The 14636-nt window shown below is 36.0% G+C and overlaps 3 protein-coding genes and 1 long non-coding RNA gene across 8 annotated transcripts; 2 read left to right on the forward strand and 2 right to left on the reverse strand.

The window, feature by feature from the left end:
- Window positions 1-1412: 1412 nt before the first annotated feature.
- LOC149932924 (uncharacterized) lies at window positions 1413-3338 on the forward strand. Its single transcript, XR_016472863.1, has 3 exons — window positions 1413-2656; window positions 3115-3183; window positions 3243-3338. It is a non-coding gene; the product is annotated as an uncharacterized LOC149932924 (long non-coding RNA).
- Window positions 3339-3347: 9 nt separating this feature from the next.
- Window positions 3348-4937, reverse strand: RpS4 (ribosomal protein S4). 3 transcript variants are annotated; one of them, XM_090156026.1, is made up of 5 exons: window positions 4789-4937; window positions 4526-4603; window positions 4281-4461; window positions 4119-4216; window positions 3906-4050 (listed from the first exon to the last, which is right to left on the reverse strand). In XM_090156026.1, the coding sequence occupies exons 1-5, from the start codon at window positions 4789-4791 to the stop codon at window positions 3982-3984; spliced, it is 429 nt and encodes a 142-aa protein (XP_090012152.1). In that variant the 5' UTR covers window positions 4792-4937; the 3' UTR covers window positions 3906-3981. The 3 variants fall into 3 exon arrangements, with proteins under 3 accessions (XP_090012153.1, XP_090012150.1, XP_090012152.1); XM_090156027.1 differs by lacking the exons at window positions 4281-4461; window positions 4526-4603; window positions 4789-4937 and adding exons at window positions 3348-3513; window positions 3684-3813 and having other exon boundaries at window positions 3878-4050; XM_090156024.1 differs by lacking the exons at window positions 3906-4050; window positions 4119-4216; window positions 4281-4461; window positions 4526-4603; window positions 4789-4937 and adding exons at window positions 3348-3513; window positions 3684-3813.
- A 525-nt stretch (window positions 4938-5462) lies between these two features.
- Window positions 5463-11896, reverse strand: Srrm1 (Serine-arginine repetitive matrix 1). 3 transcript variants are annotated; one of them, XM_090155231.1, is made up of 13 exons: window positions 11749-11895; window positions 11208-11297; window positions 11014-11139; window positions 10663-10949; window positions 10431-10598; window positions 9699-10079; window positions 9554-9632; window positions 9327-9494; window positions 9160-9272; window positions 8167-9067; window positions 5951-6097; window positions 5762-5884; window positions 5463-5681 (listed from the first exon to the last, which is right to left on the reverse strand). In XM_090155231.1, the coding sequence occupies exons 1-13, from the start codon at window positions 11770-11772 to the stop codon at window positions 5538-5540; spliced, it is 2751 nt and encodes a 916-aa protein (XP_090011357.1). In that variant the 5' UTR covers window positions 11773-11895; the 3' UTR covers window positions 5463-5537. The 3 variants fall into 3 exon arrangements, with proteins under 3 accessions (XP_090011357.1, XP_090011356.1, XP_090011358.1); XM_090155230.1 differs by having other exon boundaries at window positions 10431-10601; XM_090155232.1 differs by lacking the exons at window positions 5463-5681; window positions 5762-5884; window positions 5951-6097 and adding an exon at window positions 7966-8105 and having other exon boundaries at window positions 10431-10601; window positions 11749-11896.
- Window positions 11897-12586: 690 nt separating this feature from the next.
- LOC149932927 (uncharacterized) lies at window positions 12587-14436 on the forward strand. Its single transcript, XM_090155826.1, has 2 exons — window positions 12587-12732; window positions 12787-14436. Exons 1-2 carry the CDS (start codon window positions 12689-12691, stop codon window positions 14009-14011), a joined length of 1269 nt encoding a protein of 422 aa, XP_090011952.1. The 5' UTR covers window positions 12587-12688; the 3' UTR covers window positions 14012-14436.
- The last annotated feature ends 200 nt before the right edge of the window (window positions 14437-14636 follow it).

The following is a 14636-nucleotide window of genomic DNA, read 5'->3' on the forward strand; positions in this document are numbered from 1 at the left end:
TGATGAGTTATTAAATCTGAAGATAAAAATAACTATTATCATATGTAACATAATTACTCATAAGTATGCCACTAGCTCTTATTTCTTCACTAACGGTTTGTTTCACAGATATTGCGTCATCCGTACCCTACGTAATATTTGACGTCATCGAATCTCAAATGCTGATTATGCCGTGCTCAATTAGCTCTACTTCTGATAATCCGACGGCCATTATTTTAATTTTTGTAAACAAACCGGTTTGAACAAGGCTTAGTAGCTATAATGAACTACAATATACTGTCAAGTGCTGTTAATGCAATTAATGAAGTAACCCACTTCGACGACTTGTTCCATTTTCGGAAAGTGATATCTGAACAGAACCATTTGGGTCGTTTTCCCCAACCTTTTCTTTTTTCAAACTACCCATTATTTAACTTCATCCGCACAAACCGAACGAGTTTATGAATTTCATTGGGCTGACTCAAAATTTCGACGCAAAAATTCCTTCTCAATTTAGAGGTTTTCCATTGGCTTAAATAAATATGTTAGTAGCCAATAGTGTGACTCCCAAAATTACTAGGATGAATAAAAAGGTTAAAATCTAACGTAGTCCACTTTTTTACTGGTTCGTGGTGAAACAAACCGTTAGTGAAGATTTTTGAATGTAATAAAGGTACAGTGGCATACTTATGAGTAATTATGTTACATATGCTATTATAAACACTGGCTCCATTTCAGTAGTTAGTTTTTTCGAATTTCAAACCGAAATGCGTGTACACTCGTATTTCTCGCCATCAAACTGACCAACTATTTTGCCAACGGAAACAGTAGGAAGGGACGAGTTTCCTGTTCGGAAACTTCCTATTTCGCAATCACTCCACGACAGACTATCATTAACCGAATTCGTTCTGTTCCATACTTATGTTTGTTTATTATGTTACTTATGCTAAGACTAAGAAAAATACACAAAATTTTCTTTGTGAAAGTACATGTATGCCGGAGACAAACAAAAAAATACATTTATATGAAAGTATGAATGAGCGTGACACGAGCATACGACTCTGATTGAAAATGGTAGCGAATATTAGTTTTTTCTCATCAAATTGTCAAATATTTGGAAAGTGCCCTAAGTAAATATTTCGTATTTAAAATAGTTTGCAGAACTGGTTGAATCAAGAAAACTGTGATAATTCTACCACTTTTGCAAATTATTGATAATGGCAAATGTTTAATATACCTAACGCCATTTTTGATTATTCGACTATTTGATCAAGAAAAACGAATATTCCTTGACATTTTCAAGGTACATTCGGTTTAAAATTCTTTGGTGAAGTCAAATATCTTGTACACTCTTTTTGTTGAGTTTGAAAGCCATAAAAAGACAACGCGATGGATAGTGAAAATAGTTTGTTACTCACCAGTCAGCTGTTAGGTCTTATTGGCCAGATTATTTAGCTTTGTTGTTAATCTCAGAGTTTGAAACCCACAACGTAGATCTAGAATCAGTGGTGCCGTATAGGGGAAATGATTATTTTTTTTATTTGAAACATTAAGAAGGTCACTAAGCTAGAAAAAGCTTATTGTAACCTACAGGTCTTACAGGTATTATACAAAGGAAATGAATGTATACATCAATCGATAGGATATAGCGTGCCCTCGCTGTCGTTGGATAAATTTTGTGCACTAGGGCAACCGAATTTGGGAATTATCTGTCCCTACGCTCCGGTAGAAAGAAAAATGGTACATTAATCGATTTGCAACGTGATATCGTGCCCTCAATATCAGTCTTAATATGAGGTTGAGGCGTCGCGTTAGGCGCGTATTGACCATAAAGTCATCATTCGTAAAACCAAAACTAATGGGGCGCTGTCCCCTATTGCGCAATCGATCTCGACTTGGCCGAGACCCCCGTGGTCTAAAAGGTGGTACGTCCTTCATTCTTCTCCATATGAGGATTACACTCAGGAAGAACTCATTTGATCCCTCCGCAGTCCGAGTCCGGGACTGGAGCTCGTTAGTCATTACCGGACCATCGTAAGTGTCACCCCAACCGTGTGAAATTCACTCGTGAATTGCAAGTTCCTTGGACGGCTCTAAGCACGGACTTTAATATATCGTGCTCTCTTAAAGTCTTCATCATTTTCCACTGGCGTGATGGGCACAGCCTTTTGCCAGTATTAAAAACTTAAGAAATCGCGCTGTTACCGATAGAAAAGAAAATGATAGATGTCCCGTTAGGAGTAGGAAGGAAAATGATACATGTTTGGGAATTCGGGGGCTCACATCTTAGGCATTGGCCGGTTAATTATTTTAAAGATAGTCACAACTTATTAGGGTATTGTGTGTAGTGTACACAAAAGGTCCCTGTTATCTCTTTCTGCTACTTGTGACGAAACGTAGCAACGGTTCCCACTTTTCATTGGTCAAAATTCTCCAGCAACGCAAACTAATTTAATCGATAAGCCTTGGTAATGAAATGCCAAAACCTTACTCACGTTTTATAGCACTGAAGAGGCGGGGAAATGTATTGAAACCTTCAAGATCTTTGAAAACAAATCACCAGACATGATAATGGAGAAACCAGAAGATGACACCTATTCAAAAGTCATTGATAGTTTGACATCTGTAAAAATCTGTTAACAAAACCGACGCGATGACTTTGATGTCAACTTATGGCGTGAGTGATTTTAAAAATGGTGGATAAAACTGTAGAAGAGTTTACCATTTGGCTGCCCTCAAGCGTTCAACCATGGTTCAACTTTCCTCGTTTCATTGGCGTGAATCTGCTCTGATTAAATTTCGAGTGTTCTATTTACTCCAATGGCGTTTTTCTTAGTACAGCTCAGATTGTTCCCGTACTACTCCGAAAGCCAATGCGTGTCCCAGTGGGTTATTAAAAATTTTAGCGCAAAATTGCACAGAAATCGCTCTCCCATGAATGGTGGCATCACATCACTCACGTTTACAGCTCGTGAATAAACGATCAAATCTCCCGAATCTTGTATCATTTGTATATCAAAATGTGAGCAATAACGCCATTGAAGAAATTTAGAGCAGAACAAATGGAAAACGTTTTTACTTAGAACTAAGGAAAAATTATCATACTATTTTCCAATTTTTTCTAATTAACATAAGACTCTGGATAGATGTTTTCAAGCCTCATCAGAAGAAATGTCTTTATGCCCAGGAATGGGACCTTTGAAAGTAAGTTTTGGTGTTATTCTAAGAAATTTACACTACAAGTAAAAAACCTTGATATATAGGCTAAACGCCTATGGGAAACTATTCATCAACCATTCTTGAAAGAACCACAGAAATGATTTGATACAAAACCTTCATTTGTATAAATAAATAAATGACATTGTAAATAATATTTTTTTCCATTTATTTTTTCACACAATCCTCTCTTAATGTTGCATTTTAGCCAATAAACGCCTATCCCTTTCTTCAGCGACAGACAACTTAATACCCTTTCCTCTAGGCAACGAGATGTAGTGTTTGTTTCCTTTGCCAATTACAAAAATATAGTTCAACCTATAAAAAAAAATTAATTTAAATCATGTTTAAACTAACTTTTTCAGAAGAAATAGGGAAGTATTCAGCAAGACTAATCGATATTGTAGACACATTAATGTTTCATCACAATCATAAAAAACTCATCATATATGTTAAAAATAGGTGTGATTAAAATATTTGAAACTTGCCTAGTAGCGAATGTATGTTGTTGGGCATCTTTAACATGAACAATATCAAAAGAACCTGGATGACGCTCCCGAGAAGTGATGATTCCAATTCGCCCCAAGTTATGACCACCAGTAACCATGCATAGATTGCCTAAAAAGGAAAGGTACTTTTAATATTAGTTTAAAAATTAATTAAGAACAATTTAAAAACATACCTGAATCGAACTTGATGAAGTCCATAATTTTTCCAGTAGCAATGTCTAATTGGATAGTGTCGTTAACTTTGATAAGTGGATCAGGGTACCTGATGGTTCGACCATCATGAGTTGTTATAGAAGGGGATTCCTTTTGGACCTACTTGGACCCTCTTAACTTTACATAACTTGTACTGTAATACAAAATACACTTAATAGGGTTGCAATAGTTTAATTACTGGACAATTGCAGACTGACAAACCTTAGCTTCTTCAGCAGTGATTCTGTGCAAGATAAATCTACCCTTTACGTCGTAAAGCAAACGGAAATATTCTCCAGTTTTCTCAATAGTGATTACATCTACCAATTCATAGTTGTCAAATACAATCACGCAGGATATACAACGGTTAAAGAATATATTTACCCATAAATCCAGCAGGGTAGTTAGTATCTGTACGAACTTTTCCATCTACCTTAATTAGCCTCTGCATTACAATTTTCTTTACTTCTGCACCAGTTAGAGCATACTTAAGGCGATTTCTAAGCATGATTACAAGGGGAAGGGATTCCCGGAGCTTGTGGGGGCCAGTGCTTGGTCGTGGAGCCTTGTGTGTTGGAAACAAGGTAATTAGTCTGGGTTAAGCAATAATATAACAAAGTAAAACATACAAAAACGCCTCCCAATTTGTCCAACATCCATGATTTCGGTGCGTTAAGACGCTTCAAATGCTTTTTCGGGCCACGAGCCTAGGAATTGAAATAAGCCTTTGTTTAGAAATAATAATATTTCAGATAACTATTCCTATATTTATTAAGTATCGAAATAAGCATAAAATAAACTACAATGAATGTTGATTCATACGATAAAACTTAAATTTCACTTACTATAAAGGAAATAAACAATGATTAAAACAGATTTTCCACGTACTTACCATGTTTTTAAGGGGGATAAGAATAGACCATACAATATCAAGAGACCACAGCAACGAGAGAGCAGGACGGTCGGACTTGACTTGTGCTGCACCCTAGCGACGTCTGGGGCCTTAGAACTGAACTGATCCGAGCTCCTCACAAAAATGTAAAGTTAGCCGTAATGGTAAAATCTAGAGGTTTGATTTATTTATCACCTACCAAGCCGTGAATTTACTTATGATTATTGGAGCTCTGTAGACGTGGTTTCTAAAATAAAGTTTAAATCTTAAATGTATAAAATAATCGGTTAACCTAACCGAACCAAATTAGTTATTTTATAAGCACTGCCAACTTTGAGTACGGGCTGACCGTCACATAAATCGTTTTAAATAAACCCATTACAAGTGTGAATAATCGCGCTAGGGGCGCCACTTAAAGTGAGAAATCCCCAAGGTTGTGTACTACATCGTCGGCATAAACAGTGTAATAAGTTCCCTCAAATATAACCATTAATTTATAATTTTAATTTTACCCTGAATTAAATTTTGAAATTTGTAAGCAGAGTCTTTTAATAAAACAAAACTGATAGTTAATGGCTTTATTTATTCACCCATGCTATCTATTATTTCCCTACTGCTTTTATTAAGAAATAAAATTTAAAATATACACTACTGCGTACAAATGAACTATTAAATGATGATATAAGAAAATGATAATTTATTGAACAGCCGTGGGGAAACGATTATCATTTTGTACATCTTCCAAAAATTCAATCCACAATTTCGTGCCCAGGCATTTCGCCTTCCCCTCGAAGCGCAGCTTTTGTCATAGATTTCAACGCTCGTTCTCTTAGTTTTTTTTCCAATTCCTCCAGGTTATGATTACCTAGGTCAGATTCTAGAGGACTAGCAACCTACCCCACCCAAAAAAATGACTTCAACTTCAGCAAAAATATAAAGCTTTACTTCTGATTCAATGAAAGAATTAACCTACAACTTCCTGTTCATCCCCAGACCCTTTTCTTTCTTTTTTCTTGCTTTTCTTCTTCTTATTTTTCTTGTGTTTATGTTTCTTGTGCTTTTTCTTTTTCTTTTTGGAACCATCACCTTCCGAATCCTACAAAAATATTAGGAATTTGAACTTACGTTTTTCAACAAGAATTATTGACAACAAAAAACCTACATCAGAGCCTGCGCTTTCAGTTTTGATTCTCTTGTCCTTTGGGTCTTTATCTTTTATCTTAAAAACATTATCTTCTGAGCTGTCTATTTTTAACCTAAGCGTTTCATCCGGATCGATTTTCACTCCATCTTTGATAAGTTTTGACTCCTAATAAAATGTAACGAGAAAAGTGACAATAATCAGCTTTGCATATTTAATTAACAATAACCGTAAGTCTATAATATTTTTCCAACTGCATGACAAATTCTTTACTAACAAGGAGGCTACCTGAGGTGGTTATCTTCAATTTGGTTCAAACTCTGGTGGTAAGTAGACCTTCATGTAACTTGAAAACCCCGAAAAGGGTGGACAAGAATGGGCTTTCGTTTTGCCATGGCAACCAAAAATGTTTTTCAAAATTTAAAAACCGATTTTCTCTATGAAAATTAACATGGGAATATCGAAGATTTTAAGGGTCCCCCCCCTAACAATATTTTTCAAAAAATTAAAAAAGGTTCATCAATTCGATACATAATTCAGATCATGGCTTAATCTGGTACATTTCGACCAATATACGTCAATTTTGGTAAATATGAGAAAATATACATATATTAGGTAAATACGAGTAATCAGTTTTGAAGTTGTGAAAAACATTTTTGGTTGCCATGGCAAAATGAAAGCCCATTCTTGTCCACCCTTTTCGGGGTTTTCAAGTTAGATGAAGGTCTACTTACCACCAGAGTTTGAACAAAATTGGGGATAAACACCTCGGGTAGTCTCCTTGTAAGAGCTTAAACTCAATAGATTCTTTACATCTGCTTGCTTTAGCAATCCAAAGCTGCTGATCTTTCTCTGATAATTTCACTCTGCGAAGAGCTCTCAGTAAAATATTTACAATGAGACCTACTTATAGAAAAATGTTATAGACTTTTAATTAGTGGTGTGCGAGTACTCGAAAATTGTGAGTACTCGTTATCAAGTCCGAGTCCGAGTACTCGGACTTGGACTCGGAATACGTCATTTTATTACTCGCACGGGTACCCGATTCCCACGAAAAGGGTACATAATTACTCGAAGCGGACTCGAGTAAATAGTAATTTGAAAATTACCCGGCGAGTCTAATATTACTCGGCGAGTCCATTATTACTCGGTGAGTCCATTATTATTGGAATGTGGTATAAAATTAAATTGGTAATAGTCTAGATAACTTGTTATAAGTTAAAAGAAATACCTGTGATAAGTTTTTCGAGTCGAGCCCTAACCTAAACAGTATCATTTCATTTGTTCTATAGTTATATATAGTTTTAATTTTAAATATTGTTCTTGAATACCAATTGCCACAAGTTGTGTCATTGAGAATTAAGATCAAATTAAAAAATATTTTTTAACATTCTGATTGCTGAATTACTGATTTTTCTATTATTTAATAAAATATAAAAGTCCTAAAAATTAAAATATATCATACTAATTAATTAGAAACCACTATTAATAAATTTACAAATTTAATGATTATTTAAACAGCGGCAAATAAATTCCAGACGAATTGGCCACGATAACTTAGGACTCGAATTGAACTCGATAAAAATTAGGACTAGAATTGGACTCGTTAAAAACATTACGGACTCGTATTGGACTCGAAAGCTTTAAACCTAATTCTTTAGGACTCGAGGACTCGATCAAGTCCTTAATATTTGGACTCGAGGACTCGCGAGTCCAAGTTTCTAAGACTCGAGACTCGACTCGAATTTCAAAAAACAGGACTCGCACACCCTTACTTTTAATTCAAGGGCAGCAAGTGTCCAGTGTAAGCTCTATACATAAATATGGCAAATTCAATAGAAATCAGGGTTATGCTGTACTTGTCTCAAAACACTCGTAAATAACAGGAACCTCATGAAGTTCTTGGAAATTTTAACTAAACTCCAAACCTAATGTGGAGATCCTTTAATTAGCACATTAGGACTATTAAAAAACCCAAACCCTAGAGAAGAAAAATTATTTAGATTGTGGAATTCTTTGGCCTAATCTTTTTAAGAAAGCCTTCAAATATATCTTCAAGAACCTGTTGCCACAAGAGGCTGAACGATTTCTATTCTTAGTCAGAAGTTTGCTCTCGACAAGAGTTATGCAAAATCACATATTTACAAGGTGAAACAGGGGAAAAACGACCTAAATTCTAAAACAAAGAAATTTAAACCTTATAAGTAAAAAAAGAATCAACCTAAAAAACTAATTACCTCAATCCCTTTGCTGTCGACTTTCAGAACTTTATCCTTTTTCTTCAATTTTCTGGTAGAATCTGAGTCGGATGATTCCGACTCTGTCTTTTTCCTCTTGCTTTGTCCCAGTGGACTTTCAGAATTCCTTCGTTTCATTGATTTCTGTGTGCCACTTCTTTTACGCTCCAAAGATGACGATGATGAATCAGAGGAAGAGGATGAAGGGGACCTTGAAGCGTTAGCTGGAGAGGGGATTATTGGACTTCTTTTCTTTGCATTTTGGGGACTAGAAACACCCCTGGATCTTCTAGGAGAAAAGGGCTTTCTTCCTTTACCATCGGCTCCACGCCTGTCCGGGTACGGTGAAGAATCATTGCGTCTAGGACGGTCTCTTCCAGGACTCACTCTACTCGGAGGACTTTTCATTTTACGCGTACCATCATTTTCTCTAATTGACTCCCGAAATCTAATTTCTAGCTCCCTCTCTCTATATTTAACACCTCTGTCTCGCTCAAAACTTCTATCTCTCTCTCCACCACCTCTGTAGTTATCATTAGGACCCCAATTTTGGTGTGGTCTTCTGTCTCTCTCGGGACTAAAAGATCTCCTAGGCATTGAGCCCCGATTAGTTATTGGTGAACGATAATTTCTACGTCGGTAAGGGCTTCCTCTTCTAGGACTAGTTCCCCTACGAGGTGGGCTATTTCCTCTTCTGGGAGGGCTACTTCCCCTACGAGGTGGGCTAGTGCCTCTTCTGGGAGGGCTAGCGCCTCTTCTAGCAGGGCTAGTCCCTCTTCTGGCAGGGCTTGCGCCTCTTCTAGGAGGGCTAGTGCCTCTTCTGGGAGGGCTACTTCCCCGCCTGGGTGGACCACCTCCTCTCCTTGAAGGGCTTGCACCTCTCCAAGGACTACTTCCCCTTCTAAAATCAAATTTTTAAAATTATGAATTACAAAAATTAACTAATTACTGTTGTTTCTTTGGAAATTTAACTTATTCTTATAATCTGAATACCTTCTTCCTCTAGGAGATTCCCTCTCTCTAATTGATCGATTAGGTGGAGATGGTGAGCTAGATGAAGACGATGATGAAGACCCAGATGAAGAACGCTTCATCCGAATTTTCTTCTATAAAAAACCACTTATTTGGTCAAAAATACAATAAATTGAGAACATCAATACCTTTTGTTTATCCCCTCTCTTCTTACGATCACGTCTACTACCAGAGGAAGCACTTTGACTATCTGAGTCACTATCCTTCGCATCATGCGAACGATAATGCCTCTTAGCTTGAATCGAATCTGGTTTAGGAGCAATCTCAAATGGAGACTCTCTTCTAGCATCAGTTTTCTGCAAATTATTATCTTAATACCAGGCATAAAAAAAGGGTATAGCTTGTAAATAGCAACCTTGTATTTTTGCCTCGAATGGGGGCCATCACTTGAGGATGAGCCCGAAGATGAATCAGAAGATGACCTTCCTTTCTTCCTAAAGTTATAATGCATGTAAATTATATGTGTTATATTTTAGTATTTTTTTTTTAAGAAATTTTACTTGACACTTTTAACAGAAGGAAGCGACCTTTTGGGACTTCTAGAGAGGGGCTCTTTAGAAGAATGGTGAGATGGTCTGGAACGTTGAGGGGATCGGGATTGTCTTCTTGGAGACAAATGTCTAGGAGGAAGGGGTGACCTCGAATGGCGTCCCCTAGGTGGTGGGGACCTTGAGAGCCTTCTTGGAGGTGGTGATCTTGACTGCCTTCTTGGAAGGGGAGATCTAGAAGGTCTTCTGGGAGGTGAAGAGCCTTTTCTAGTTGATGGAGATCCTCTATGGGGTGAAGGTGAAATCTTGTGGCTAGGAGAAGGAGCTCCGTGATCAGCCGTGGTTGATAGGGCGGTGCTTAGAGTTGCATTGCTTGGACTGGCACTTCGCGACCTGGCAAGGTAGGATGGGTTGTTCTTGTTTGCTCTTCACAATCTGCTTTGCGAGGAAACAAAATACGCTGGCGAGAATTTGTCTAACACAATTGGTTTCTTATTTCTCCCAGGGCATTTTTTTCGCTAATTCGCAAAGAATACCCATTTCTAGTAACTCAAAATTTAAAAAAACTTCCAAGCATTTTTCTATAATAGATTTGAAACATATGTTTAAAAGTAACCTTTAATTGCTCACATTTCAATTAGATGTCATGTAGATATGTCGCGATTGAAAGTACTTCAAATTTTGAGATATACCACATATATTCGTTAAAAAAACTTCAAGCTCAAAATAAAGTAAGAATCTTACCTATATCTCCTTTTGCGTCGAGGTGATGGCGATTTTCTGGATCTAGGAGAGACAGATCTTTTGGGACGAGGTGATGTACGAGCTCGAGGAGAAGGAGAATGACGACGTCCACTACTATTATGGGAAGATCCCCAGCGTCTTCCGCCGCGATTTTCATCTTTATCCTTACTACTTCAATAAAATTTAAACTAATATTTATCTACTCACAACATTTAAATATGTTTAAATTTACTGTGAAGACAATGATTCTTTTTTGCGAACAGGGCTTGGGGATTTAGAGACAGGAGAATGTTTCATTTCCTTCTCTTCCATTTTCTTTATAGACAATTGAATTCGTTCTTGTTCCTCTTGGCGCTTTTTGATTTCTTCCTTCTTTTGCTCTAGCATCGGAGCTGGGATTCCTCCGATGTTTTCTTGAGCACTTAATAAAAGTCCCCATAACTCAGTAACAAATTCTCTGGCATTTTTTCCATTCAAAAAGCCAGTAAGATTTATCTGTATCATACGAGCATCAGGATACTAAGATATAATGTAAAAGATTAGACCTAATGAAAGAAGAAATTTACGGGGGAATAAACAATACCTTATCAGCTTCTAGCTGATTGAACACAAACTCTACTAGAACATCATCATCAATGCCGAGCATTTCGTGAAGTTTGCTGGCTATCCATGGTTTTATTGTATCAAGGTTTACTTTGCTAATGTCAACCTAGAATATATTTATAAACATTGTTTACAGTACCTAGTTCAAGTAACTGACATGTTTTATTTAAGTACCTTTCTAGAAACTTGCTCATTAAATTTCATAGATTTCAGGAGTTTTTTTTGTTTATCACTGAACCGATTATCCTGTTCAGCACTTGTACCCTAAATACCAATTATTTTTCAAATTAACAACTTTTAATTTTCGCAATACATCTAGTAAATCATAATGCTTAAATTTTGGGTGAATACATTTTACCACCTCCAAACTATCAGGAGAAACACCACTACCATGGACTAATTAATTAGTCCATGCCACTACTAAACAAAATGTAGTGAAAAATTGGTAGGCAAAAAATAATCACCCATTAAGGAATTTGAGGCCATTGGCAACAGGGCTATAATATATTTTATTAATTTTGTGAATTATGTTAATAGGATAATTCAAAAGCCTTGGATTAATTTATTAATTCACTTTTAGTAATCCAAGATAAAACCCATTCAACGCAGATAATTATGAAATTTATCCAATTCTTTTTGTGGGTAACCAAGGCTTACATAAAAGAAAGCTTTAGCCTTTTAATTCCTAATTTTACGTAAATATCAAAATACTTACACGGAAAAATCCTGCATCCGTCATTTTAACTTGTAATGAGTTTAAATTTTATTAAAAACCATAATTTCATGAACTATTTAAATTTATGGAGAAAAACTCAAACAACGTTTAGCGCAGACACAAACCGGCGGCCGCATTGAATTCAGGGATGCCAGAGAGCCCAGAGTAAAAACTTAAAACCCGCCAAAATAAAACTGAAAAAAAAAAGCCCAAAAAACGCCAATCCTTATTTTGAAAAGCAGCCCAAAAACTGTCGATATTGCCAAAAACTAGCCAAAAAATTAACCGCGAAAATTTCAAATTGTTTTTTTTTTGTGCGTATGGGTAACATGACCTAACGGAAGAACAAGCAAGACTTAGAACTGATAAATACAGTGGTTTTGCGCGTGAAAAGGGTAGACTTAGACCATGGACTCTATTATACCTAATAGGTATAATAGAGTCCATGCTTAGACGCAGACTCGAAAGTGGCAGGAGCCTTGCTTGACGAAGACGAGCGAATTATTTTATTTATTTATTTATTTATTTGAAAATGGTTTTTGGCTCTTGGTGGTATTCTCAGTACAAAAAAACCCAAAAAAATACACGAAAGGCCCAATTTCCTGCCAATAGCCAACACTTTGATTTCCAGCCTATTTCCTTGAAAAGAAGCCCAATTGGCTGCTTTCCCAAGGATTCTTAATCCTTGGCTTTCCAGTCCAATGTGGCGTCCCTCAATTTTTTTGAGTTGGGGAATATCATCATTCTCATTTTCTAACTCAATGGGCGGCCGGACGTAATTTCAAACGAAGCAAAAGCTTGTTTTGTTTTGGAACACAATTGTTACACCAAAATTGACGGGCGTGTTCCTAAATGCAGTTTAAAAGTAAATTTATTTGAAAAAAGAAAGTCGCAAGTACGATCATTTTTTATTCCAAGGAGTCTTTATCAATTTAATAAGATGCCCAATCTTCGAAAAAATCGTTTACCAATGAAATTTCAAAGGTAGAAAGTTATTTAATTATTTTTAGATCCCATTGTAACACTTTTCATGTGCAGTTACCAAATAGACTTCTTGGATACTATGGAAGATGAAGAGTCTAATGAAACTGAAATTCCGCCTTCTGATTCTTGGTGTCCGAAATGCTATACAGGAAGCGGGAGCAAGAACGAAAAGAGACAGCCAAAAAATAAATTATATTGCGCTAAGCATTGTTCCTCCGCAGTTATCACCAAGTTTCCTTGCACTGTTGAAGCGTGTAATAAAGTTTTCAGGAGTCAAGAATGTCTAGACAGGCACTGCTTTGTGCATGAAGGAAAAAAACCCTTCACTTGTTCAGAATGCGAATGTGGCTTTTCAACTTTTGTAGCTTTAAAAGAACACCAGTTCAAACATTCAAATGAGAAGCCATATGGGTGCCCCTTCTGTGACCGATTCTTTCGGCATTTAAGTTCCCTTCACAGGCACAAAACAATTCATTTTGGAAAATTACTCTCTAAAACGTTTACTTGCGAATATTGTGACAAAACATTCACACATTCCAGTTATCTAAAGTCCCACAAATTGGTTCATACTCAAGAAAGAAATTATCCTTGTTCCCAGTGCCCCAAAAAATTTTTACACTCATCAGATTTAAAAAGACATGCTAGAGTCCACAGTGGAGTAAAACCGTACTCCTGCTCAGTTTGTACTGTGAATTTCACAGACATATCAAACTTAAGAAGACATTTAAAAGAACACCCTAATAAACGTTTCCAATGTGTTAAATGTAGCCAAGCCTTCAAAAATGAAGTACAATTAAAAAATCATGAAAAGAAACACATAAAAGATTGTATTATTCAGGAAACCAATCCAGAAAGGATGATCCCTCTAGAAAGCAGTACGAATACTAAACATATTGTTGAGTCACCTCAATACAGTGAAAATAATGTGGAAAATGGGTGTACACTGGAAATTCCTATTGATAATTCCAAACAGAACCAACAATGCATGGTAGAATACAATCAAAATGTTTTTTTGGAATTTCCAGATTTTAAAAATGAAGACTATTATCATTTCTTAGTAGGGTTTACTTCCTTGTGTAACCAATTAAAACTTCCTGTTGATGTCAATTTTATGCGAAAAATAACTATGGTTCATAAAACTATTGTAGATGAAGTTTCCAATCCATTGGCTTTAGAAATGATTAAAACTAATTTAACTCTTTTATACAACATTGTTCAAATGTTAGAGAAAGTAATGGCGGATAATTTCAACTATATAATTAAAAGCCCAAATTTATAAAAATGTTTTTATGAATCTCCTTTCATTGTTTAGTCAACAGAGTTAGCAAAATCATAAGGAAACAAAAATGAGTTACTTTATCCATGCATTTTTTCTTACTACCTGATGGTCCACCTTTTGACAGCAATGATAAAATAGTAGAAGGATTAGCAAATCCATAATCCCAATATTTCTTAATTTTGTTACTTTCTTTTTCTCTATTGGTCAGGTAAATTTCAATTCAATCCATGACCTAGGATTAGCCAAATTACAAGGCTTTTGAAATTAAAACTGTTAAAAAGTTTTATATTTATTTTATGACCCTTAAATGTTAAATCAAGGAGTTGAGGTTCACAGGAAATTACTTTCACAAAGTCAGTACTGCTGTTTTGAAATTTTAACACTTCACTAGCTCTCTGAAAGGAAAGTCTGTAATAAAAAATTGTCATAGTTAAAAAATACATTCTAACTTTGATTAAACAGGCTGAAGATCAAATGTGTAATGTTGGTGAGCTTTATAAAATATCTCTTACGAGATAATGATCCATCTTCCTATAAGTTCGAGACATGAACCGCAGCAGGCTCCCTTTGATTTATCAAAATACAAAGAAAAAATAGCTCTAGGCGAAATACATCAAAACCTGAC

This window comes from Leiobunum rupestre, chromosome 8, assembly GCF_980474605.1.
Source record: "Leiobunum rupestre chromosome 8, qqLeiRupe1.1.hap1, whole genome shotgun sequence".
Taxonomy (NCBI): Eukaryota; Metazoa; Arthropoda; class Arachnida; order Opiliones; family Sclerosomatidae; genus Leiobunum; species Leiobunum rupestre.